We start from the raw sequence: 25,634 nt of genomic DNA, 5'->3' as shown, positions 1-25,634 counted from the left end.
CTGAGGCCAGCATCCTGGCCGCTCCCGAGGCCAGGGCAGCACCGATTAGATTGTTGTTAAGATTTTAGGTCAGCTGAGCTGACAGCGCCACCCATCCTAGAGTTAGGGAATGGAGGATCCAGTGGGCGGAAGAGTCTCTGCTGCTCTGACAAGATGGGAGGAGGTCAAGGTCGGAGGCCCCACACCTGTGACCTTGGGAAAGTGACTTTGCCTGTGAGCCTCAGTTTCCCCACCTGTAAATGGGGATAAGCTAAGTCTCCCCCTGGGGACTGGCAAGGACCAGCAAGAAGAGGATGTGAAGCCAGAGCCTTGGGAACTGCGGTGGTGCCACATGAGGGGACGCAGGGCTGGGGAGCTTCGTGGGCGGGCTCTGGGCAGCTCCAAACCCACTTCCCCTTCTGAGCTGGGACAATGTAAAATGGAGGCGTAAAACTTGTCAGGCTGACGTGGGGTCAGTCCTCAGTGGGGGCGGGTGTGGTGAGCCCTCGGGATTCTGGGGCCAGAGTGCCCGCCTGGCTGGAGCAGGGCCCCTCGGGGTCACCCTCCAGCACCAGGGGTCGTGCTGGGGCAGGGGTCCACCTGGCAGGGTCCACAGCGCGCCCATGGGCACAGCCCGCTGGAAGCCTTCACTCCCCGCCGCAGACCAGACCCATGAGGGCGTGAGCGTGGGGTGGGTGCGCCTCCCTGGCCCGCCTCCGGGGAGTGGCCTCTCCAGAGCCAGATGGAGCCCACGACCCTCACGTAGCTGTGGCCCAGAGGCCGCGGGACAGGTGGGCGGTGGCACTCAGCTCTGCTCCTGGAATTCACCAGCTGCCCTTTCAGGGTAATAAGCGACCCAGGACCCCAGAGGCGGGCCCTTGGGGACGACCCACCCAGGCGCACACGTTCGTGTTGACCGACAAAACGAAATGACCGCTCACGAGCCGGGTGACCCCGATGGGCCCGTGGAGTGGCGCTCTCACTGACCTGTGCTCCACTCGGCTCGGGAAGAGGCTGTGGTCTGGCGGAGAACAGGCGGGACCCCCTGGGACTGGGTGAGCCCCCTCCCAGAGCTGGGGCGTTGCCAGCGAGGGCCAGAGGGACCCTCGAGGGCTCTGGCTGCGTCAGGCGGGCCGGGTCCTGGGCCCCTGCGGCCTGCCCGCCTCTCTGCAGTGGGCAGGCCCTTGTCTGAGCTTCCACTTCTGAAGACCCCCCGTCGTGCTCATTATTCGTCTTGGTTCTTTTAGAAAAAAAGAAATTTTTTTTTTGGTGGTGGGGATCGAACCCAGGGCCTTGTGCATGCAAGGCATGGACTCTACCGACTGAGCTATCTCCCCAGCCCTGAAAAAAGGAAATCTTTATTGATTTTTTTCCTTCGAACTGTGAAAGTCACACCTGCTAATACAGATGGCAGCCGTGTACCCCTGTTAGGGGCCGCGCATCATGGCCGGCTGCCTTCTGGGGGCAGAGCGAGCGGGTGCTGGGGTGCCTGCTGCACAGGCGAGGCTCTGAGAGCTGGGCTCGCGGCCGGGCGTCTGGCCTCACCTGGGGCTGGAGGGCAGGCACTGCCAGCGGCTGCTGCCCTGGCCCCACCTGGGCTGAGTCAGGCAGGGAGGGTGCCCTGCCCCGAGGCACCATGTCATTGTGTCATCTTGTCCAGTGGTGGCCTCCCGCCAGGGCCAGGACCTTGAGGTGGGCCTGGCTGAGCAGGTGAGCCACGGCTGTCCCTCTCCCCGCTGGGCAGGGTGCTCTGGGGGGCCCTGTGGGCAGTGCTCGGACAAGGGCGGGGGCAGCTGGTGGCTGGAGCTGTGTGGCCTCTGGAATCCAAGCCCCCTCGAGGTGGTGAGCCTGTGTCTCCGGCCCTGTCCAGGGTCTTCCCAAGTCCCCGTGCATGGTGTCTCCCTCTGGGAGGAAACAGGAAGAGCTGGAGTGGGCAGGCGCAGAGGGGAGAAGTGTGCCCCGGGCTCCTGGAACGGCCACCCATGGCCACCCACTTGGGACACTGGCTGGGGCCTGGGCAGTGTTCGCAGGTGGGGCTGACGGGGGCCCCGGGAGAGAAGCCCCAGGGCTGCGGCGCCCCCTGGGCCTCTCCTGGGCCCCTCTGACACCCACGGTGCCGCGGTTCACATCTCTCGTTTCCAGGGATCTTCCTGGTCAGGCCCTGCCGGCCACCTTCCCTCCCGGTCTCCGGGGGCTGCAGACTCGCACAAGCCCCCACGTCCCCTGGCAGTGCCTGGGCTCCGGCCCCTCCGGCCCGACCCCGCCCTCACCTGGCACTTCCAGCTCCTGAGTCTTCCGGGGCCCCTGAGTTCTGAGCTTGCGGCCGGGCGAGGGGCCCACACTGTCCCGTTTGTGTGGTCTGGGCTTCAGGGTGTAGGTCCACCCAGTTGTGGACACAGGGCTACCCAGCTCCCGAGTCTGGGTCCAAGAAATGCCTGTCGTTGCAACTGGCAGGCGGGTCGTGGTTGCCTGCTTGGTTTGGGATACATGGTGTTGTCCTCTTTCCCAGACCCCCTTGATGCTGGTGCCCCCAAGTTTCTGTCCACCCCCACTCCCCGCCTCTGCCCTGGGCCTCCCTCTCCCATGCCCGCCTCTCCTGGACTCTGGCCTCAGTGTCCTGTGGATAACTCATCCACAGCCAAGCAGATCTGGAGTGGCTTTCACCTGTGGCCCTCCCGCCCCTACCCTGGCCCCTCTGCCCCACGCTCTTAGGCCTGTTGGCAGCACCCACCTGGCCCAGGGACCCAAAGCTCAGCCCCCGCTTGGCCTCTGGCTCCCTCCCCATGGGGGCTGGCGATGGTGTCTTCCGGATGCTCACCTCCTCGGGGACCCAGCTTCCCCTCCGCCCCACAGCCCTGCCTGACTTGGGTCCTGGATGCCCTCAGTGAGCTGGGGGTGCCTGCGTGCCCCTCCGCAGTCCAGGCCTGCTGAGTGCAGCTCCTCCCGACCTGGGATCTGCAGCCGGGTGCCCGCAAGCACGGGTGGGTTGGGCAGACCTGAGGAGTCCTCTCAGGGAGGTCGGCTTCCTCTTGGGCCAGGCCTGCGGGTCAAGGCGCAGATTCCAGACATTTGGGAAGTCAGGTCCTGTCTGGGGGTGGTGCCCCTGGGCCAGGCTGGCCTCCCAGAGCCATGGCCAAGGGCCCTTGAGATCCACAGGCCTAAGGTGGCTGGGGGTCCGGCAGGGCCCAGGCAGAGACCGCTGGGTCCTGGAGCCTCCTCATCTCTTAACGGGGACAGTGATGGCACTGGCTCCCCAGGGTTCTCCTGTGGATCCTTTGGGATCACGTGTGTAGAACTGGCTTGACCCGGGATTGACGCTCAGTCCCCACTGTGGCAGCAGTGGGGGACAGTGACTACGTGGCTGTCCACACAGCTCTCGGCCCCGTCCTCCTCTCCATTGCCTCTGTTCATGTTCTGGGCTCCTGCCCCTCCCCTGCTTGGTCCCCGCTCAGGACAATCCCCTCCTCGCTGAGAGAGTTCTGGTTATTTATGGCTTTTAAAAAACAGGCATTCAAAGCAAATTCCTCATTTGTTCTCCCTCCAGCCTCCTCCGGCCTCGTCCCAGGAAAGCGCGCAGGCAGACTGGGATCTGGGAGGGGTGGCAGGCTGAGCAGCCCCTGGGCCCCTGAGGAGACCCTCAGTGTGGCATGGGGCAGTGTGGGTCCCCAGGATGCGTCCTGGCTCCCACCCTCTGGCTGCGTGACCCCACGCCAGCCACTTCACCTCTGGGTCCATCACCTCCTTTGTAAAAGTGGTTGGGGGCCTACCTCACAGCGCCTGGAGGGCTAAGTGAAATACTGACCTAGCCAGGTGTCCTTGGTACCTGGAGACCAACCTCAGGACAGGCCGGGTCCCGCCAGCTCCTGCTCCTTAAGGAGCAGGTCTTTGGAACACGGAGCCCGAGACCGTCAGAGGTGACAGGGCCCGTCCATCACCGAGTCCAGGTCTCTGGGTGTGTAGGGAAGCCACACAGCGAGCCAGCATGAACCCCAGGCCGGACTCGAGCTGCAGGTTTTTGGGCCAAGAAACCCCTTTGGCAGGGGTCACACCCCAGTCGGCCGCAGTCGCTTCGTCTGTAAGTAGGACGCCCAGGCAGCACCAAGAGCGGAGCTGCTGTGTGCCAAGCCCGCTGTGGAGGCCACAGGACTCGCCCTCTGCTCTGAAATTGCTTCGGCAGAAGAGAGAAGCAAATGGCTGGCAAAAGCAGGAAGACCGTTAACTTAGTAGATTATTTCAGAATGTTTATTTTCTATTATTAAAGGAATCGTGATTGTAAAATAACTCAAAAGTGAAGAAAAGAGAAAAATGACAACCTCGTCCCCTGCCCCCTGCACCTAGAATAATCCTTTCCTTCTTTTCTCCGCTAGTACTGGGGATTGAACCTGGGGTACTCTACTACTGAGCTACCCCCCCATCCCCTTTTGTTTTTTATTTTGAGACAGGGTCTTACTGAATTGCTGAGGCTGGCCTTGAACTTGAGATCCTCCTGCCTCGGCCTCCTTTTTAATGAGTTGCCATTCAACGTGTGATTCTGTAACTCGCCTTCTCTCCCTGGCAGCCTGCAGCACCTTCCCCTGGTCAGTGATCTCCGCGTAGATCTGTTCCATCTCTCTTGGTCCTGCGTGGACTTGCTGTCTGGCCCCTCCCATTGCTTGCACCCGCTGGCTCCTGCCTTTGCCTTGGTGCAGGTGCCTCTGGACTGCCGAGCAGGTTCCGCGGGGCAGGTTCCCAGGTGTAAGGGAAGCCTGGGCGGCCACACGCCCTTCACCCTGTGCGCACAGCCGCCAGCCCTCTCCAGTTTCTGCACTTCTTGCTGGTCTGACGGGACCGTTTGTTTGGTCTCTGGTGAAGCTGGGCGTCTTTCCAGGGGCCTGTCCATTCCTGTGTAGCCACTGCCCATCTTCTGGTCTAGAAGGTTCTCCGTTTCCCGGCCTGCCCACCCGTCCGAGTCGCGGTGCTGAAGGAGCGAGTCCCGCTGCCAGCGGCGGCCCCTGCGGGGATTGGGGCTGAGATGCTGCTCCCTGGGTGTCCAGCCGGCCTCACCGGGTTTGCTCCTCTCTTTCAGAGAAAACCGGGAAGATCCTGGCGGAGTTCCTGCGCTTCTACGAGGACCAGTATGGCGTGGCGCTCTTCAGCAGCATGCGCCACGAGATCGAGGGCACCGGGCTGCCGCAGGCGCAGCTGCTGTGGCGCAAGGTGAGAGGGGAGGGCTCCTGTTGGGTGCTGCGCCCCCTGCCCGTGGCCCTGGGCCTCAGGGTCCCCGTGTGGCCTGGATGGTGTCTGAGGGCCCCTCGGTGCCCCAGGGCGACTCCTCTGGCCGAGCCCCACGTGGTGGGTGGCCCGGTGTCCTGACAGCCGTCCCAGCAGCTCCTCCTCCGGGGCCGCTCTCTCATCTGCCAAGCGGGGCCCAGAGCCCCTCTTCCTGGGGCGGCTGTGCTTGGCGAGCAGTGGCCAGTGCTGTCACCATCATGGGCCTTGTCATTGTACCCGTCCGCAGTAGGATGGCATTGCCCAGGACATATTTGTCAGAGTGGAGGATCAGAAGCTGCCCCGCTCCATCCTGGGGGTCAGTGTGGGTTGGTGGAGGCAAACGAAGCCTCTGGGGAAGGGACTCTGGTGGCCTGGGCGAGGGGCTGGAGGTAGGAGAGGGGAGCAATGTCGGGGTGCAGGCGGGGGTCTGGGTCCCTGGCGGAAGCTGCTGGCGCTCAGGCGAGAAGCCAGCCCTCACTGCCTTGGAGATGGTGTAGGGTCCCCCTGTCAACCCAGGAAGGCCTGGGCATCGTGGGTCCCAGGGATGGGGTCAGCGACCTCTACCCTCTGTCCCTTGGATGGCCAGGCTAGTGGCAAAGGGAGGATGATGAGCAGGAAGGGGGTGTGGCCCTGCGGTGACTACTTGGCTCCCGACTGCTGGCTGTGCTCAGAGAATCCACTGGCTTCCCTCTGGGGCCAAGCTGATGCTCCCGGAAGAGAGGTGCCATCAGGCCAGCCAGGTGACCCCCGTGCCCGCGGTCCTGAGGACAACTCCCCCCAGTGGGCCGGGGACGGGGTGAACAGGACTGTTGGAGTCTCCAGAGTGTCACCCAGAAAAGGCTGTCTTCCCTGGTGTCATGGCAACCTCCTGGCCCGTGACAGCAGGGAGCAGGGGTGCCCGGATGTAGCCCGGGCGTAGCCTGGCGTGGGCGTCTGGCAGGTGGGTACCCGTGAAAGGCGACCTGGAGCCCAGCCTAGGTGGGCAGGGCCAGAGCAGCTGCCCTTTCTAGAACAAAAGGTCACAGGCCGTCCAGGTTCCACCAACGCAAGAAAAGTGGGGGGTGGCCACTGTCACCGTTCCTGTTCACGGGGGTACTGTTCACAGTGACCTGCAGGCCGGAGGAGGGACATGAAGTCACTTGTCAGCCCTGAAAAGTGGGGAGTTCTGGTTCAGTTTTTGTCACTCACAAACCCACCACGATAGAAGGTCGTGTTAAGGAAAATGCTTTTATTTTGTTTTCCTTTTTGTGAGGCTGGGGATTGAAACCCCAGCCTCGGGCAATCCCTCTGCCTCCGGCTCAGCAATGATATTAATAATCAGAATAATAACAGTGATGATAAAAACAAAATGAAAACAGTAATAATAATGAAGGCAGCTCATGTGGTCCCCCCACAGGGCTCCGAGGGTCCCGAGTGCGGAGGGGGCACCTGTCCAGCCTCTCTGATGGGTGGCCGGGTGAGGCGGAGCCCTGTCCGAAGCTGGCTGCGCCTGGGCGGCTGGGTCCTCCCCACTCCGGCAGGCCTCTGGTTCTGCCACTGAGTCTTCACAGGAAAACCCAAATCCACAGCCAGGCAGCCATGGGGGCGGCCCAGGCTCTGGGGGCGGGCGCGGTGGGGTGCCAAACCTGGCCGCCTGGCGTAGAGTTCCTTCTGCACAGCTTCCCTAGGGACCGTCCCTGTCCTGGGTCTGCGGGCTCACAAGCCACCGAGGCCTGGCAGGGCCGGGCAGGGGTCTTGCTAGGGTGGCGGGAGAGCTCTGCTGCTCTTTCTGGAAAAGCCCGGATGGAGGACTGGACTCCGGTGGCTAAATATAGACGGCTGAGCGGCAGCTGGTGCCTGGGCGAGGGGGCGCGGTGGGGAGCCGCTTTTTTTTTTTTCCTGTAAATATTTTCAACCTGGGTAGGAAGTGGCCTGGGTCCTATTGTTGGAGCACAATGGTCTCCCTGTCTAGGAGCTGTCGGTTTCCCTGAGGAGCAGTGGGGGAGAAAGGCACGGAGGAGCAAGAGGCAGGGCTGGGACCTCGCTGCAGGGCCTCCATCATTTTTTGGCTCTTGCAGAGGGAACCGTGTTTATCACAGAACCAACACTAGACTACCCCGGGTCCCCCTTGTTCCATCACGGCTTCTGTGGCTCCCTTCCAGAAGCTTCCTGGCACTTGTCTGTTCAGGAAGTGAGCACTTGGGTGGCCATAGCTTCAGCTCGGAGTCCCACCCCTGGTCCAAGGACCCTCCCTCCCACCCCAAGTCAGTCCATGGAGCTGGGAGACCAACACATGGACCCTGACTCCTGACAGTGGCCAGCAGGGCTCCTGGGGGTTGTGCTGCCCATCAGGTGCCAGGTGCCACTGTCCTCATTTTACAGATGAGGAAAGGGAGGCTCAAGGTCACACTAGGGGTCAGGCAGAGCTGGGGCTTTGTAGGAGATCTGGGCATGTCTGCAGGACACACAGGTCACTGGCCAAACATCAAGCATGCCCAGCCTGGCGCTGTGGCCCACTCCTGTAATCCCAGCGACTCAGGAAGCAAGAGGATGGCAAGTTCAAGGCCAGCAACTTAGTAAGGTCCTGTCTCAAAAAAAAAAAAAAAAAAAAAAAAAGGGCTGGAGCTGTAGCTCAGTGGTAGAGCACACGGGGTTCAACCCCAGCCCCCGAACAAACCCACCAACCCACCCTCCCAGATTCAGGGGGCTGTGTGGTCAGCCTCAGAGCTGGGGAGGCGCTCTGGACACACCTTGTTCTAGTTTTTGTAGCTCTGAGGGGAACTGAGGCCCAGAGCTGGGCAGGAACTTGCTCAAGCACTGGGGCCTTTGAGGCTCTGGCTGGTAGACACGTCCCCTGCAGCTGGAGTGACTGCCCTGTGCCAAGGTGGCAACAGTGGGTGGATGGGGCAAGAGGCCTGCTTCCCAGACTCATCCCCTGGTGGCTGTTCCTGCCCTGGGTTCGAGTCCGGTTTCACCCCTCCCTGCCTGGCCCCCGCCAGCCCCTTCGCCTTCCTGAGCCCTGTTCCATCTGCTGAGTGGGCGAGAGGCATGATTGCCCGGGAGGCCTGCAGGGGCTCCATGGGGGCCGGGCGGAGCTGCCCTCAAGGAAGTGAGTGCCCAGGAGACCCCATTCCCCTCCCCGGCCAAGGGCCTCACGCCCTGCCCCTTCCCACCCACAGGTGCCCCTGGAGGAGCGCATCGTCTTCTCGGGGAACCTCTTCCAGTACCAGGAGGACAACAAGAAGTGGAGGAATCGCTTCAGCCTGGTGCCGCACAACTACGGGCTGGTGCTCTACGAGAACAAAGTGGTGAGCCTGGCCCGCCGGCCCTCCAGACCCAGCTTCCTGCTGCCCCTCGCTCACTAGGCCTCCACAGCCACGTGCCCAGCTCCAGACCCCACTCTGCCTCCTGGTGTCTTCCCACACTGTTGCCAAGGCCAGGGCAAAGTCTTGGTACCTTCCCCCCCTCCTCGAACCCCCTTTTGCCCGGTTGAGACCTTTTTTCCCTCCCGTTACTGGGAACCCAGGGCTTTGCACATGCAAGGCAAGTGCTCTGCCTCCGAGCTGCACCCCAGCCCCTCGGCTCCCCAGGTCCCCTCTCTGCATGGCATTTCGATCTGTGTCCAGGTGCTCGGCCCGGAAAGCTGTCAGGAGCTCCTACTCCCACTCCTGATCCCTCCTTTGCCAGGGCCTGTGCCCAGCCCTCCGCCCACCTTGGCTTCCCTCCTGCTGGGTTCCTGCCTCCCTGGATACCGCCCTTCCTTGCTCTTCAGCAGCCCCAGAAAGCTGTTTTCAGGCCAGTCCTGCCCCAGTCTTGCCTGCTGCCTCGCTGCCCTCTGGGCAAGGCACCTCTTCTCCCTCCCTGACTCCTGCCTGCCCTGCTGTGGTAGGAAATGTCTGAGAGGAGGTGGGAGCTACTTGGGCCTTATCTGCTTTGGGCCCCTGGGGAAGCCCCAACTGGTTGAGCCACAGACCTGATTTCATCCGCCAGCTCTCTCCTGAGCAGCCCAAAGTATTGGCCTGCTTTCCTGTTTCAGGGAAGATCCATTTTTCAAGTAATGTAAACAGGAGCAAGCTCGTGTCCTAGGTTAGTGGTTCTGGAGGGATACCATGCATCGAATCAACTGGAGGCCTGTCAAAAAGGTTACTGGGCCTACCCCCAGAGTCAAGAAACTGCATTTCTAACAAGTTTTAGGGTGATGTTGAAGGTCTGGGACCACACTGCAAATGGCTGCCCTGCAGCTTCTGAGCTGCTCTCAGGAAGGGTGTTGAGTAGTGTCACCTAGTGGCAGGGAGCAGCGTGGCAGCCCAGCTGTATGAGCTATTACGTCAGAATTTTCCTGCTACTAGATGAGAAAAGCTGTGTCCTGACCTATTTCTCCTCCAAAAGAGACCTGCGTGATGCTTAGAAACTAGGAAGTTGCGGGCTGAGGGAGACAGTTCATGGCAGTGCCCAAAGATCCCAGATTCTAGAGGCCATTTAGCTCTGGTTCATATCTGCCACTTCCTGGCTGTGGAAATTTGTGATGGAGCATTCCTATGAAATGACGCTGCCCTTGGTACAGTGTCTGATATGTAATAAACACTCAGCTAGTGGAGCTGTGGTAAGAGAAGCGACAGTGGCAGTAGTGACAATAGTAGCCACCACCTTGGCAAAGCTTACTGAGCCATGGTCCTAGTCCAGGCGCTGTGCTCAACATTTTACGGACTTTCTCACTCTATCTCCTCCAGCTCTGAGGTAGGAGCCTGGCGCCTAGGTTGCCCGACCAGCTGTCTCTAGTCCCCAGGGAAGTCATACTCTTCTTATTCCTCTTTCCTCTCCCCTCGTCTGGCTTCTCCTCCTCTCTGCCTTGGGTGGGTAACACTGAGTAGGGCCATGGAGCCAGAGTTGGAGGTGGGATTTGCTCTTGGCCACACACTCTTAACACTTGGGGACCATGTCTCTCCTCCCTCCCTCAGGCCTATGAGCGGCAGGTCCCACCCCGAGCCATCATCAACAGTGCAGGCTACAAAATCCTCACCTCTGTGGACCAGTACTTGGAGCTTGTTGGCAACTCCTTACCAGGTAAAAAGGACCCCCACGTCCCAGCCATTCTTCCCTGCTCAGGCCTCAGGCGTTGGCCAGGGAAGGGGTGACCCTGAGCCCATTACTCCAGGCTTCATATTTCAGAGAGACCAGTTGGGCCTAGAGCTGCCACAGGTGCCAAACACAGCAGAGCCTGCAAAGGAGAAGCCTGGTGGGCCTGAGAGCGGGGACTTGCCTGAGGCCACGCTGGGGGTTGGACTGGACCAACGTGGACCCTTGCCCAGGTCCTGCCATGCCTGAGCCCTGCACTTCACAGCTGAGGAGTGGGGGTCTTGTTCTCTGTCCTTCTTGCCTTGTTGGGTCCTTAAGAGTCCAGGGAGAAGATAAGCGTGACTCTGTCTTATAAACTGTCGCACCAGTGCTGTTTGAAGGGGCTGCTATGCCAGGGAGCCCACTGCCACTCACCCTGCTGAGGCTGGCCTGCAGCCTCACGTGAGCATTGCCTGCTGCTCAGACTGTCCCTGGCAACCCTTGTGCCCCCAGCTGGGACGTGGGACTGGTGCCCCATGCTGGTCGGGGCTTGGCTGGAGTCTGCATTGCTGGACAGCAGGCCCGACGCTGGCTGTTGGCGGGGTCCACTCGGGCGCTCACCTCCCCACTCCTCAGCTTCTCAGCATGTGCAAAGTACCGGTGCTGAGCGTCCAGATCTTAGGGTGTGGCACCCTGGGCTGCAGGCACCATGCCCAGGCCCACCCAGAGCCAAGGCTCACAGATCTGTTACCGTCCTATTAACCACAGGGGCGGGTCACAGCTCAGGACCAGCGATCTCGCTGGATCTCAAATATCCATGTGGATCCAAAGAGAAGAATTCCTTTTTGTTTGTTTTGTTCCCTCACCCTGCAGGCCTCCCCCACACTGGGACATTTAAACTACACTTTGGCCTCTGCAGCTGAAATTTGAAGGAAAACCCAAGAAGATAATGCTTGGCCTTTGAACCTGAGGGCTCTGACCTGTGACCTTTGGGCCTTTTCACACAGAGTTTAGAACCTTACCCCAAAGGGAGGCAGATACAATTTACCCGCACTCCCTGATTCATTTAGCTGGTCTGTGGAGGACAGAAAGAGGGCTGCTGCCTCCCCTCCAACCTGTTTCCTGTGACCAGGGACACCGCAGAGGGCATCTGCTTAGCAGGTTCTGTCTCCACAGGCACCACCTCGAAATCGGGCAATGCCCCCATCCTCAAGTGTCCCACACAGTTCCCGCTCATCCTCTGGCATCCTTTTGCACGTCACTACTACTTCTGCATGATGACAGAAGCCGAGCAGGACAAGTGGCAGGCTGTGCTGCAGGACTGTGTCCGGCACTGCAACAATGGTGAGAAGGGCAGTGCTTCTTAATGTGCTGAATGGCGACACCTGGTGGTCAAGTGTGGTGTGGCATCCCTACTCTATGAGCCATCCCAATTATCCTTCCTCCTGGGGTTGTAAGAAAGTGTTTGATTATTGCTCTTAGTCTTCCTTGATAAAAATATTTCCTGTGCTGCTGCCCCACATGGCAGAAAAATTAGGAAATTGTTCAGGTAGATGTGGTTGCTGAGCCCTCAGACCCTGGATCACAAGATCACAATCCTGATTCTGCCACTTTCTGGCAATATGACCTTAGGCAAATGACTTCCCTCTCAGAGCCTCTGTAAAATGAGAGTGATAATCCCTCGTGTGTCTTAGGGGATTTGTGAGGATTCACAGTGAGAGTCCACTCTGCTTGGTGAAGATTTTTCTTATCATATTCTCTTCCTGCTTACCACCAACGTGCAAGGTGATCCGGGCACACCACTTCCTCCCGTCTGAACTCATTCGGAGACTCTTCCAACTCATGTTTTCAGTTGACGTGTTTGGTGTCTACTCTGAGGACGCAGCAAGGGAGCAAGCCTGTCCTCACGCTCCTGCTGACTGGAGGGGGAGACAGATGTTAAACAGATGAGCCCCCAGGGTGATGAGTCGGCTGTGGTGGTGCTGGGGGAGCCTCCAGGGAGTCTGTGGAGCTGTGGAGGTGTCCATCAGGGCACCTCTGCTGTGGCAATGATGGACTGAGGCCTGTAGGACAGATGGTCCTGGGGTGCGGGCGGCATGGAGGGAGACAGAGCTGGTAGCCATCAGGGAAGGAGGCCCTGAGTGGGGAGCTGAACAGAGGAGGAACTCCCAGGCCCTGAGCTTGGGGGACCCTGAAGCGGGTCTGGAGGTAGACGGGCCCTGGGGTTAAGTCTGGAGAGCCTCGTGGGGCTTTTGTGTGCGTGCACATGTAGCACTGGGGATTGAATCCAGGGACACTTTACTGAGCCCTGGTCCTCTGTATCTTTTATTTTATTTTATCCCTAAGCTGCCCAGGTTGGCCTGGGCAACCTCTACCCTCCTGCCTTGGCCCCCTGAGTTGCTGGGCCTGTAGGCCTATACCACTGCTCCCGGCTGGCCCTGCAGGGCTCTGAGGAATCAAATCAAAAAGGGTTGTCCCCCGTGGTGGGGTGGGGTGGGGAGTCCAGTGCCTTTGTGGGAGGAACCCTGCCCGAGACCCTGCACTTCCTCGTGGTCTTGCCCAGGGAGGCAGCGGCACACTGCTGTGCTTCCCCTGCCGCCGGCACAGCTCTGCCCCGTGTCAAGGGACTGTGTGGGCACCCGGGTGGAGCTCGGCACACCCCACCCCTCCAGAGCCGCCTCTGCCCTGCCTGACTAGCCAGGCCAACTCCTGCCACCTGGGCTGGGCCCTGCCCTGCTGCCACAAAGGGCCTCCTGTTCCCAGGTCCCTGGGGCTGTGGCTCTGGCCCAGACTCTGGCTGCCTGGCCTGGGGCAGCCTCGTCCCTCCCCCAGCCCTGGACCAGCACTGTCCTCTCCAAGGCTGTCGGCTGACCTGATCTGTTTTGGGTGACCGCAGGCCACATGGGGGAAGGGGTAGGGACAGAACATGGGGGAAAGCCACCATTCGGTCCCCCAGGTGTACAGCAGGGGTGACAAAGTGCGAGCTCAGAGGTTGCTGGGCAGAGTGGGTGAGCTGGTTCTGGCAGAGCCCTTGGCCAGGAGCCTGGCACTCAGCCGGGAGGCCATGCGGAGCCCCTTGGGTCTGGCATGCTGAGGGCAGGAAGGGGGCCAGGGGAGGAGGGGGCAGCCTGAGAGGCGGGTGGCCCAGCTGGGCTGGCCCCTCACCCCAGGGCGGGAGCCGACAAGGCCGGTTTCAGCCTGGGCCTTTGTTGCACCCTGTGGACTGTGAGAAAGTTTTCTGCTTCCTCCCTCTTGGAGAGGAGGCCTGGAATTTGCGGAGCCTGGAACTGCTCACTCCTGGGGCTGCCAGGAAGTGGGGGTGGGTGGGGAAGCAGGCCGAGCTGGGTGGCCGCCAGCCGTCTTAGGCCCCCTCACATCCTGCATTCCCTGAGCAGCAGGGGGTGGCAGGAGGCAGCTGGGGGCACCGGCTGTGGAGTTCTGGGATAGGCTCAGAGGGTAGAGGTCAAGGCCTCTTCCTGTCTGACTAAGGTCCCTCTTCTGCTCTGCCTGCTGCCCAGGGCTACGGAATGCAGTTTCCTTTCTCAGGAAGTCTTTGGTCCCACTAGTGTCAATGGGTTGTGGGCTCGAGCTCTGCTTCTGCCGTTCCCTAGCTGTGTCCTTGAGGCAGTAACGTGGCCTCTCTGGGTCTTGGTGTCTTCGTCCTGGTTGAGAACAGCCTTCCCACCCTGGGCTTTGAGGATTAAATGAGCTGGTGTAGAGGAGTCAGCCCAGGCCCGGCGTCTGAATTTCCCGGGATTGCCGTGACCAAATTGCCACAGCCTGGGTGGTTCACAACACAGACTTCGATCTTCTCCCGGCTCTGGAGGGCGAACGTCTGGGTCGGGTGTGGGCAGGGTTGTCCCTCTGTGAGCGCGGCACTTGTGTTGTTGTGAGCTTTCTGCTGTTGTTGTTGGGTTCCAGCGCTCGGCACGTGCCAGGCAAGCTGTGCCCCGAGCTACCTCCCCAGCCCTTTGTATTTTGCTTTGAGACAGGGTCTCACTAAGTTGCTGAGACGCCCTAATCTCCTGGGCTCAAGTAACCTTCCTACCTTGTCTCCCAAGTAGCTGGGATACAGGCACATGCCACTGTGCCTGGCCATAGTGTTTTTTAAAGGAAAATAAAAAAGGACCAGTCCTTGGATTGGGCCTCACCCCGACCCTCCGTTCGCCATCTCTGTGGGACCCTGTGTCCAGACGCAGCTCCCCGAGGCTCTGAGGGTTAGGGCTTTCGTACGTGAACTTGTTTTGGGGGGCACACAGGAAGAGCCCAGGAGGGGTGACCCTCCAGTTTGCCAGGCTCAGGGGCCAGGCAGCCAGTGTGGGCGTGGAACAGAGGAAGTGCGGAGTAACCCAAGCTCCCCTCTGCTCCTGCCTCTGCCCACCCTTGCCACCTGGGAAGCCGCCCCGACTTCCTGCTTCTTGAAAAGCATGCACAACGAGGAGAGGCTGCCTCTTGAAGGCCGATGTCCAGGCAAGCGAGTCTCCAGAGACCGGCCCTCCTGAGAGCATAGCTGGGGGATCCTCCCTGATCCAGGGCTCGGCTGGAACAACGCTGCCCTGCTCCCACCACGCCCTCCCGACGTGGGGTCCCCCTGCTCCCACGCAGGGAGGAGTGCTGGGCGTTTCCCTGGTGCTCCTGGCTCTGATCCCCGTGGTCCGGGGCAGAAGAGCAGGTCCTCCCCCCCGCGGAGCCGGGCTTCTCCTCCGCGGGGGTGACTCAGCCTGTAGTCACTGCAGCGGGCGCTGGGGTTCGAGGCTGAGGCTGCCGTTTCCCTTTCCTGGGCTCTGGGGACAGTGGTCTAGGCTTGTTGCCAGGGGAGACCCCTGCAGGGCTGAGTGGCACCTGACCGGCTCTTCCCCAGTCAGATGGTGTCACTTCCTGCTGTCACCCTCTCCGCGCGGCCTGCAGATCTCACAGCCTGAGCCCACCCCACGCTGGCCAGGGAGCCCCCAGTGGGTGTACGAGGCCAGGCCAGGGCCGTGGCTCCCGCTGTTGAAGAGGAAGCGAGCGCCTCCGGGCTGGGTGATCTAGAGCGAGCCTCAGCCCGCCGCTGCTCACGGGCCGCTTGTGGCCACTTGCCCGTCTTGGTCAGTAGTGCCACTGGGACCAGCGCTCTCCTTCCTTTATGGATCATCTGTGGCGCTTTCCTGTCGGGCTGCAGGGTTGAGTATTTGGGATGGCTTGTGTGACCTGCCCAGCTGCCACAGGAGGGTTTGCAGAGCCCCGTCCAGCAGCAGGGGAGGGACAAGGGCACACAGCCACAGACCCCAGAGCTGTCCTGTGTGGCCTCTCCTGGGACAGGGTGGCTCCTGCTGCTGGCCCTGCCTCATGTCCTGCTGACGCTGAGCCAGTGGCTGGACCTTGGAGCCAGCCTTGCTCTAGACCTAATGGTAGTGCCCAGGTCCTGGGGTCTTGGATGTGGGCAGCAGGAGAGGCACGGGGACCCTGCAGCATCCCTCCTGACCTGCACGCCAGTATGGAGGTGGTCTGGTCAGTCAGCTGGTTCTGGGGAGACCCCAGGGCTGTTCGGTGAGCTGCTCCTCTCTGGGCAGGGATCCCCGAGGACTCCAAGGTGGAGGGCCCCGCCTTCACGGATGCCATCCGCATGTACCGCCAGTCCAAGGAGCTGTATGGCACCTGGGAGATGCTGTGTGGGAACGAGGTGCAGGTGAGGCCAGAAGGTTGACCGGGATCTTTTGGAAGTCACCCTGGGGCCAGGAGGGGAGGCTGTGGACAGAGATGGGCTCGGTGGCTCTGCAGGTCTGGAAAGAGACGCCAGGGTCAGATGTGGCAAGTGCGGGCCTGTGTAAGCTGGAGTTTTGTTATTTTGTTATTTTGAGACAAGGTCTCACAAAGTTGCCCTGGCTGACCTTGAACTCGCAATCCTCCTGCCTCAGCCTCCCAAACAGCTGGGATTACAGGTGTGTGCCACCACACCTTGCTATGATACTTGTAGTTTACTGAGTCCCTCCTGCCCCTTGCTTGGGTGCAGCTGTGAACAGGGAGGATGCAACCCCATCCCTCAGGAGCTCTGTCTTGAGGGAAAACTGACATTCCACACACCCCAGACACACTTGCGTGTTCAGGCAGGAGAGCAGTATTCACGATGGGGAGGCAGCACGTATAAAGGCCCGGAGGTAGGAACCCTGATCCTGAGGACCCTGCAGGGCACCCTGCAGACAAGTTTGAGCCAGTGGGGACGGTGCTCAGGAGCCAGGGCAGTGGAGCTGTGCAGCAAAGGGCCAGTCCACAGAGGCAGGGGCTTGTGTGGCTGTGCTTGCCGGAACACAGAGAAAGACGTCAGCAGAGCACTCCAGCCACGCCCTGCCTTTGCCTGTCGGTCCTAGATCCTGAGCAACCTGGTCATGGAGGAGCTGGGCCCCGAGCTGAAGGCAGAGCTCGCCCCGCGCCTGAGGGGGAAGCCCCAGGAGCGGCAGCGGCAGTGGATCCAGGTGGGTGGCGGAGGACCTTGAGTCGGGCAGGGGAAGCAGCTGGCCTGGTGCCCTCAGCCCTGGCGCCGACGCCCCGCTCTGCTGCAGATCTCGGACGCCGTGTACCGCATGGTGTACGAGCAGGCGGAGGCGCGCTTCCAGGGGGTGCTGTCCAAGCTGCAGCTGGCCCGGCCCGCCATGGAGGCCGTCATCCGCACGGACATGGACCAGATCATCACCTCCAAGGAGCACCTGGCCAGCAAGATCCGAGGTGGGCAGTTCAGCACCACGCCGGTGGCCATGGCCCGCGGGTGCTGGACCTGGGGCCCCTGCCCCGGGAAGCCTCCCTTCTGTGTGGTGGTCCCTGAGCCGCTCCTGGCTCACCTTGTGGCGGCAGTCAGTTCTGTGAGCCCAGATCCTGCAGACCGAGACTTTTTTGGTATTGGTTTTGGGTTTTTTGGGTACCGGGGACCGAACCCAGGGGCGCTGTACTCTGAGCCACATCCCCAGCCCTTTTTTGTATTTTATTTAGAAACGGGGCCTCTGGGTAGCTCCGGCCCAGCCTGCGGAGCCACTGGATTCCAGGGGTGCCCCGCGCCGGCCAGGCTGGGGTTTTTCATCCCTGGCTGGTCCCAAAGCGTCCCACGCGGACCCAGCGGGCTTCGCTTCGGTTCTGCTTTGCTGATTTGCTGTCAGCGAGCTGTGACTTTTCCAGGGCAGTTGGTGCTCCTCTCCGTTCCCAGCCGGGTGGGATTCCTTTCCTTTTTGTCCCCAAAACGTCCTCCGGTTTCCTGCGTGTTACTCTCCACCGCGTACGCCCAGGAAGCCGGCGAGACACCCAGAGCTGACATTCGCTCTGTGGAACAGACCGCGTTACCGGGGTGCGGTGGGAACCCGGCCACCGCCTGGGTCAGGACGCGGGAGAGCCCGCGGGGAGGGCCCTTCGCAGCCGGCGGGCTGCCCCCCGGGCGGGATCGCCTTGCTTTCCTCTGGTAAACATGGATGGCTTCCCACATTTGCGGGTCGTGCCACACGGGGCCACGCTGTGTGTGTGCCGCCGGAGGGAGCACTTGTTCTGCTTGTGGTGAACAGAGGGGCCAGAGCCCCAAAGATGAGCACAAGGCTGCCGGCACCCTGGGACCAGCCGCCTCCAGGTCAGGCCTCTCGGGGTCTGACCTTGGAACCCGTCATTTTGACGGCCTGGATTTATTCCCTTCATCGGCTCTTTCTCTGGCGTCTCTGACTTGTTGCCGCCACTCGTGGTTTTCTGTGAAGATAATACAGCAGCCGCCCCTGGCTTCCGGGTTCCTGGGCGGCCGGGGGTGCTCTGGGTGCCACCAGGGCAGGAGGCCTGCTGACCCGGCTCCCCCGGCCGCAGCCTTCATCCTCCCCAAGGCGGAGGTGTGCGTGCGGAACCACGTCCAGCCCTACATCCCGTCCATCCTGGAGGCCCTGATGGTGCCCACCAGCCAGGGCTTCACCGAGGTGCGGGACGTCTTCTTCAAGGAGGTCACCGACATGAACCTGAACGTCATCAACGAGGGCGGCCTGGACAAGCTGGGCGAGGTGAGGCCTGGCTCCCGCGGGCACCGGCGGCTCGGTGTGGGCTGCCCCGTCTCAGGCTGAACCTGCAGACACTGAGCCCACTGGAGACCAGGGCACGGGGCCACCAGGACAAAGTTGTCACAAGTTCCGGTGGGGCCAGCAGTTAGAGGAGAGAGGGAGCATGGACGCCTGCCAGCAGCCCCCCTAAAGCAAGTGTTGCTAGGGCCCCAGAGGACAGAAAGGGGCTGGAAGGCCAGGCAGCTCCGGGTGTGAGAAATACAATCAACAACCACAGCACCGCCCTCCGTGCGGACAGCCACCTTGCGCTGTCCTCCATGCTCTGGGTCCTGGGTGAGCTTCTTCGCCGTCTCTGTCGGCCGCCTGGCTGGAGTCCACGCGCCGTAGGTGCAACTAGACTCCACCTGGTATCTGAGCCGCCGCCTCCATGTTCCAAGCTCGGGAGTCCCCAGGCAGGATTTGAGAACCAGAAAGGATCTTAGATGATGAAAAGCCACCCCTCAATTTTGGAGCTGAAGACACTGAGGCTCAGAGAGGGCGAGCGACAGCCTAGGTTCCCCCAACTCCCAGCACTGGCCTACTGTGCCTTCAGCCCTGCCTCCTTCCTGCCCTGGGCCCTGGCTCCCCTTCCTGGCAGGGTCTCCTGGTCCCCGAGTCCCATGCGTCCTGCTTCCCTGCAGTACATGGAGAAGTTGTCCCAGCTGGCGTACCACCCCCTGAAGATGCAGAGCTGCTACCAGAAGATGGAGCCGCTGCGGCTTGATGGGCTGCAGCAGCGTTTCGACGTGTCCAGCACCTCTGTGTTCAAGCAGCGAGCCCAGATCCACATGCGCGAGGTGGGCTGAGGAGCCCTCCAGCCCACCCCACACCCTGCCCCTGCCCTCTGAGGGCGGCCGCTCTCCCACCTCTCCTCGCCCCGCTGTCAACTCCCCTTTCAGGTCTCAGCTTGGAGACCCCTTCCCCTTCCTGTGCTTCCTGCTCTCTCCGGCAGGACTGGCCCCGTGCCCGCTCTGTGCCAGGAGCAGGAGAGTCCCTCCGCCAACGTGCCAGTGGCACGGAGCTGCCCCTCCTCCCCGCAGGCCTGGGCTGGGGGCTGGCCGAGGCACTCTGGGGGTTCATGTGCTTCACCGTGTGCCCTGCAGCAAATGGACAACGCTGTGTACACCTTCGAGACCCTCCTGCACCAGGAGCTGGGGAAGGGGCCCACCAGGGAGGAGCTGTGCAAGTCCATCCAGCGGATCCTGGAGCGCGTGCTGAAGGTGAGTGGCCGCCACCCCCCAGAGATGAGGACCCCGCTCCCGCCAGGCTGGCAGAGCCCACTGACCCAGAGTCCCCTCCCGCATCCTCCGTCCTGCAGAAGTACGACTACGACAGCAGCTCTGTGCGGAAGAGGTTCTTCCGGGAGGCGCTGCTGCAGATCACCATCCCCTTCCTGCTCAAGAAGCTGGCACCCACCTGCAAGTCGGTGAGCCCCAGCGCCCCGGCTCCTCGGGCCCAGCGGGGCATCGCTGGCGGGCAGAGCCTCTCCCCCTTGGCCGTCCTGACCCCATCTCTGCCCATCCCGCCCACAGGAGCTGCCTCGCTTCCAGGAGCTGATCTTCGAGGACTTCGCCAGGTTCCTCCTGGTGGAGAACACGTACGAGGAGGTAGTGCTGCAGACGGTCATGAAGGACGTCCTGCAGGGTGAGCACCGGCCCCGTCCTGGGGGCGCTGGAGGGAGCAGGGGAGGCGTCCATCAGCCACCACGACCGAAAGGCTTGAGCCTCACACCCTGGCTGGGTGGCGCCCACTGGTGGCTGTGTGGCTCCGGGAGGGTAGCACTTCCTCTCTGGGCCTCAAATGCCTTCTCTGGTCCTGGGCTCTGCTGGGCGGGTCAGATGAGGGACATGGCTGCCAGCTATGGCTCTGGCTAGAGTCCCAGCTCTGCTGCTTCCGGCCACTCTGAGGCCTGGAACGAGTGACATCCCAGTCACAGGCCTCGGTGGGGTGAGCGGTCGGGTGTGGGCAGGGGTCCTGATGCTCCCCCGTGGCCCGTAGCTGTGAAGGAGGCCGCGGTGCAGCGGAAGCACAACCTGTTCCGGGACAGCATGGTCATGCACAGCAGCGACCCCAACCTGCACCTGCTGGCTGAGGGGGCTCCCATTGACTGGGGGGAAGAGTACGGTGGCAGTGGCGGTGACAGGGGTGATGGCAGCTCCAGCCCTGGTGCCTCGGAAGCAGCCACCCTCTCGGAAAAGCGGCGGCGTGCCAAGCAGGTGATGTCCGTGGTCCAGGACGAGGAGGCAGGGCTGCCCTTCCAGGCTGGCTCAGAGCCACCATCACCTGCATCCCCGGACAGTGTCACCGAGCTTCGTGGCCTGCTGTCCCAGGATCTGCGAGCCGAGAGCCCCCCACCAGACAGCCCCCTGCTCAACGGAGACCCTGCCCAGGAGAGCCCGCTGCCCGTGGCTGCTCCCAAGGCCTCTTCTCCACCCGCCTCACCTGTCCAGCATCTCCTGCCTGGAAAGGCTGTGGACCTTGAGCCCCCCAAACCCAGTGACCAGGAAACAGGGGAGCAGGTGTCCAGCCCCGGCAGCTGCCCCCGCATCCACACCACCATCGAGGACGGCGCGGGGATGCAGACGGAGTTCTAGGCTGGTGGGCCCCTTCTGTTGGACACAGCACCCGGTCACTCCCTCTGAGGCACTGGGGAGGGCAGCCCATCTGGGGGTGGGGCAGGGTGGGCGTGGCGCCGGGGCCCCGGGTCACTCCTGGGTTCAGCCCCTCGCTCCCTGCCTTCTCCCTGCGGGCTGATCTCAGACGTGGCCTTTGGTTTCGAGGTTCTCCTCTGTGCTGGGGGCTGGGAGCCCCCCATCTGCCTTCCTGCTCTTGTCTGTTTCCTTCACGGGGGTCTTGCCATGCTCCTCGAGGAGAGGGAGACCCAGCATTGGGTGCTGCACTGCAGAGCTGGGGAGCTGGTGACTGTCCCCCATCTCCCTCGGGCTTGTTGGCCTGGACATGGAGGAAGGCAGAGCACGGTCCGTGTCCTGTCCTGTCCCCTCCTCAGCCTCCCTGCTGGGCCCGAGGCTAGTTCCAAAGTGGATGCAGACCTTGCTGTCCGGCCTTGGCTGAGGGAGGTGGAGGGGGGTCTTCAGGCCACTCAGGCCGGGGATGCTGGAGCAGGAGGCAGGTTTGGGGGCTCAGAGGAGAGTGGGACCAGGGGCCTGGGTGAAAGGAGAAAGGCCTAGAAGGTGCTGATGTGTGGAGGGGAAGTGTCCTGAGGGGAGGATGGAGGTGACCTGGGAGAGGTCACAGTCACCTGAGTGAGAGGCCGAGATGGCAAAGTGAGGGTTCCCGGAAGCCAGAGAGGGGCTCTGCACCGCCCCCGTTCTCCCAGGTCCAGCTGGTCTCCTTCCTGCGTCCCTGTCCCTGTGTGCCCCACACTCCGTGGGCGGGTTCTCAAGGCAGGGGTTCAGGTGGCATGGATTTTGCCCACTGGCTGGATGAGGCTCCCTGAGACCCTGCTGAGGATTTGGAGTCAGGCTGTGCGTGGCCTCTGAGTCCCAAGTACTCATCCTGAGTATTCCGGCCTCTTCTCGAATGCCTTGTGAATCGCCGTGGGCTCGGCTGTTGGCTCTTCCTTTATTCCTGGCGTCAGGGTCTAGTCCCTCCCCAGGGCTTCCCGTGCCATGTGAGGGAAGGCGGGGTTAGGCAGGAACTGTTCCTACAAGGTCCCTGGAGTGGTGGTGTCTCCCCAGCCCTGCAGCCTCTGTACCCTGGACCTGCTCCCCAGGACAGGGGCCTTCGACCCACAGGATGGTGGCTGGTGCTCAGGGACCCCCAGGCCCCAGCCCCAGTCCTGGTCGTGTCACTGACCTCTTCCGATGCTCTCCTCTAGTGCCTTGGGGGTTTCAATCATGGTTCCCAGATATGGTATTAAAGATCCTATGCAAACTGGTTTAAGCTTCTGCTAATCAATAAACGCTTTATTTAAAGCCAGCTTCCCTGTGTGTTGCTGGTGCTGGGGAGGCCTGGCTCCTGGGCCTGTGTCTAGGAGCCTCCTTGGGACTGGGGCTGGCAGAGGCTGCTCAACAGCACTGGGTAACAGTGAGGCCCAGAGGGTCAGCAGCTGTGTTGAGGCCAGTCAGGGCCTGGGGTGTCCACCACAGGGATGGGCCCAGGCTTACACTGGACACAAATGGCCACGCCAGCTCTTTCAAGTCCTGATCCCATGCTAGTGTTTGATGAGTGCTTAGTGTGAGCTGTAGACTTCACGTCAGGGACCAGGAGACTCAGGGCAGCTCTAGACCCCAAAGGGTGGGGCATCTATAGCTGAGGTTGTGTGGCACAGGGATGCCCATGCCCCCTGCAGCTGGTGGGTTGCCTCATCTGTGGTCAGAACATGTCTTACTGGCAAAGGCACCATAAACATCCACTGGAGAAAAGACAGCCTCTTCAACAAATGGTGCTGGGAAACTAGAAATCCATATGCAGCAAAATGAAATTAGACCCCTATCTCTCACCTGCACAAAACTCAACTCAAAGTGGCTCAGGGACCTAGGCACTAGACCCTGCACCTACTAGAAGAAAAAGTAGGCCCAAGTTTCCATTATGTCAGCTTAGGACATGAAAAAAAAAAAAAAAAAAACACAAGAAGTAAAATCAAGAATCATTAAATGGGATGGAGTCAAACTAAAAGCTTCTTCACAGCAAAGGAAACAACCAATAAAGAAGAGAGAGCCTACAGAATGGGAGAAAATCTTTACCACAGACATCTCAGATATAGCACTAATCTCCAGGATACACAAAGAACTCAAAAAACTTACACCAGAAAAACAAATGACCCAATCGATAAATGGGCAAAGGAACCGAACAGACACTTCACAGAAGAAATATGATGGGTCAACAAATATGTGAAAAAATGTTCAACATCTTTAGCAATTAGAGAAATGCAAATTAAAATTACACCAAGATCCTTCTCACTCCAGTCAGAATGGCAATTATTAAGAATATAAGTAACAAATGTTGGTGAGGATGTGGGAAAAATGTACACTCCTACATTGCTGGTGGGACTGCAAATTGGTGCAGCCACTCTGGAAAGCAGTATGGAGATTCCTCAGAAAACCTGGAATGAACCCACCATTTGACCCAGCTGTCCCAATCCTCAGTTTATACCCAAAGGACTTAAATTCAGCATACTACAGTGACAGGGCCACATCAATGTTCATAGCAGCTCAATTCATAATAAGTTAGCTATGGAACCAATCTAGGTGCCCTTCAACAGATGAATGGATAAAGAAAATGTGGTACATATACACAGTGGAATATTAGCCATAAAGAAGAGTGAAATTATGGCATTTGCTGGTAAATGATGGAACTGGAGACTACCGTGCTAAGTGAAAATAAGCCAATCCCCAAAAGCCAAAAGCCAAATGTTCTCTCTGAAAGACTTATGCTGATAGGCAGGGTGGAGGGAGGAGTGGAGGTTCATCAGATTGGACAGGGGAGCTGGGGAAGGACAGGGGGATGGGAATGGGAAAGAGTAGAATGAACCAGATGTCACTTTCTTACGTCCTATATGAATACACGACCAGGGTAACTCCACATCACGTACAACCACAAGAATGGGAACTTATGCTCCGTGTATGTACAATATGTCAAAATACATTCTATTGTCATGTATAACTTAAAAAAACAAATATTTTTTTTTAAAAAAAAAGAAGTCCCTATTGCCCCAGCAAGCAAAAAAAAAAAGTCCCAACTGGGTGCCATGAGAGCCAGTCACCTGGGGGATGTTGGCTCCCTGGTCAGCCTGTTCTGGGGCTTGGGTCCGACTCTCCCACAGTCAGCAGAGCTGAGATGCACACAGGGCAGAGGCCAGGGCTCAGCCGTGTGTCACTGGTGTCCTTGCAAGTTTCTAACTGAGCCCGGGCTCCTTGCTAGAAGAAGGATAAAAGGCCTTGTTCTTGGGCCCTCATGAAGATTTGGGGTCCACAAGACCAGTCCTCCAGATCACAAGTTTGAGGCTTGGGCAACTTAGCCCCTGTCTCAAAATTTAAAAAAATAAAAAGGGTGGGGGATATAACCCAGTGGCAGAGCACCCTGCCTTCAAGCCCAGAACTGCAAAGGACGCAAGAGCCATGACCTCCAGAAAGTGGGCTGGGATGCCTCAGACCTGTCTCCCCGCTTGACCAAGCTGAAGCCCACTTGCATGTGTGTGAGGGGGCGTCATCGCAAGTCCCCAGGGAAAAGACAGGGAAGAGGCACCCAGCTCTTGGAGAGTCCCTGGGGAGCAGGACACACAGTGGTCGTTTGCCCTGTCCTGTTCAGCACCGCAGGACTGACGGTCCCAGTGAGGCAGAGAAGCTGAGGCCTGGAGGTGCGGGCTCTTTCTGCCGCCCAGGGCCTGTCTCCTTCCCCTAGCCCTACGCTGGTGCTGAATCAGGAGGGCCCCATCACCTGCCACGCTGGATGCAGGGGACCCGGCCTGAAGCTGGCCAGGCTCGCTGGATGAGCTGCAGGCTGGGCCCAGGTGCCTGAGCAGCTCAAAGTAAAGGCTGCCCTTGGCTTGAAAACGTGACACAGGCGCACCTGACTCGGGCACAAGGGCGCATGGCCCTTAGGTTTCAACTGTCAGTTGGCACAATGATGCAGGCTTGGGAGTCGGCGTGCTCTGTGCTCCAAGCCCAGCCTCACCAGCTCCCAGTTATACATCCTGGCATCAGCCCCTCAGCCTCCGCCCCTTGTCTGGAGCAACTCTAATGCGTGGAACACAACTGCACCCACTGAGCGCCACCGACCGTGGAGGAGCTGCTGCACGCCTGGCTCCGGCTCGTCCCCCACCACATTCAGCAGTGGCCTCCTCCTCTCCTTTGACTGGGGTGTGTCTGCTCCTGGTCTCCTTCCCCAGTTGAGTTGCTGTCTTCTCCTGACCCAGTCCCCTCCCCTTCTGGGCTCCCAGCAGGACCCAGGCATGACGCGGGCCAGGAGCTCACCGAGGATTTATTGACGTTTCTGCTTTGGGTTGAGCTGCGTGGGGTGAGGAGGTACAGATGTGCAGAGTGGGGGGCATGCACAGGGAGCAGCGAGGGGAAGCCCAGGACGCAGGCCTGCATGTTCACCCCTCCCCAGGACACTCCCCGCTCCAGGCCGGGGCAGCTGGGCACATTCCACAGGTGAGAATGGCAATCGGGGAGGGGCAGCCACCTGCCTGTAGGTGGCTGGTTGGGAGGTGCAGAGCTGCAGCTTGGCCAGGATGTGCATTCCCCAGGCCAGGTGGTGGCACACCCACCTTTGCACATCCTGGACTGTCCCCATGCCACCAGGGCCCATTGCCAGGAAACCATGCGTGGCCCCTCTCCTCCAGTGTTCAGACCAGCTGGGACATGGTCACCCGCC

At 60.5% G+C, this 25,634-nt stretch overlaps 1 protein-coding gene across 2 annotated transcripts in view; it reads left to right on the top strand.

The window, feature by feature from the left end:
* The window catches only part of NIBAN2 (niban apoptosis regulator 2), a 45,849-nt gene extending 23,613 nt beyond the window's left edge, over positions 1-22,236 (top strand). The window contains exons 1-14 of one of the 2 annotated variants that reach the window (XM_079112905.1): positions 1,551-1,689; positions 5,045-5,175; positions 8,388-8,516; positions 10,167-10,272; positions 11,440-11,607; positions 15,816-15,931; positions 16,611-16,715; positions 16,803-16,965; positions 18,073-18,260; positions 18,938-19,093; positions 19,400-19,516; positions 19,615-19,722; positions 19,829-19,940; positions 20,295-22,236. In XM_079112905.1, the coding sequence (XP_078969031.1) occupies positions 5,119-5,175; positions 8,388-8,516; positions 10,167-10,272; positions 11,440-11,607; positions 15,816-15,931; positions 16,611-16,715; positions 16,803-16,965; positions 18,073-18,260; positions 18,938-19,093; positions 19,400-19,516; positions 19,615-19,722; positions 19,829-19,940; positions 20,295-20,890 (2,121 nt within the window). In that variant the 5' untranslated portion in view covers positions 1,551-1,689; positions 5,045-5,118 and the 3' untranslated portion in view covers positions 20,891-22,236. Of the gene's footprint in view, positions 1-1,550; positions 1,690-5,044; positions 5,176-8,387; positions 8,517-10,166; positions 10,273-11,439; positions 11,608-15,815; positions 15,932-16,610; positions 16,716-16,802; positions 16,966-18,072; positions 18,261-18,937; positions 19,094-19,399; positions 19,517-19,614; positions 19,723-19,828; positions 19,941-20,294 lie in introns of those variants that run through there. The other variant, XM_079112904.1, reaches the window with a different exon arrangement.
* The last annotated feature ends 3,398 nt before the right edge of the window (positions 22,237-25,634 follow it).

The sequence above is a fragment of the Sciurus vulgaris genome (assembly GCF_902686455.1).
Source record: "Sciurus vulgaris genome assembly, chromosome: 15".
Lineage (NCBI taxonomy): Eukaryota > Metazoa > Chordata > Mammalia > Rodentia > Sciuridae > Sciurus > Sciurus vulgaris.
The sequence above is the reverse complement of the archived record's forward strand: the minus strand, read 5'-3'. Positions and strand labels throughout refer to the sequence as shown.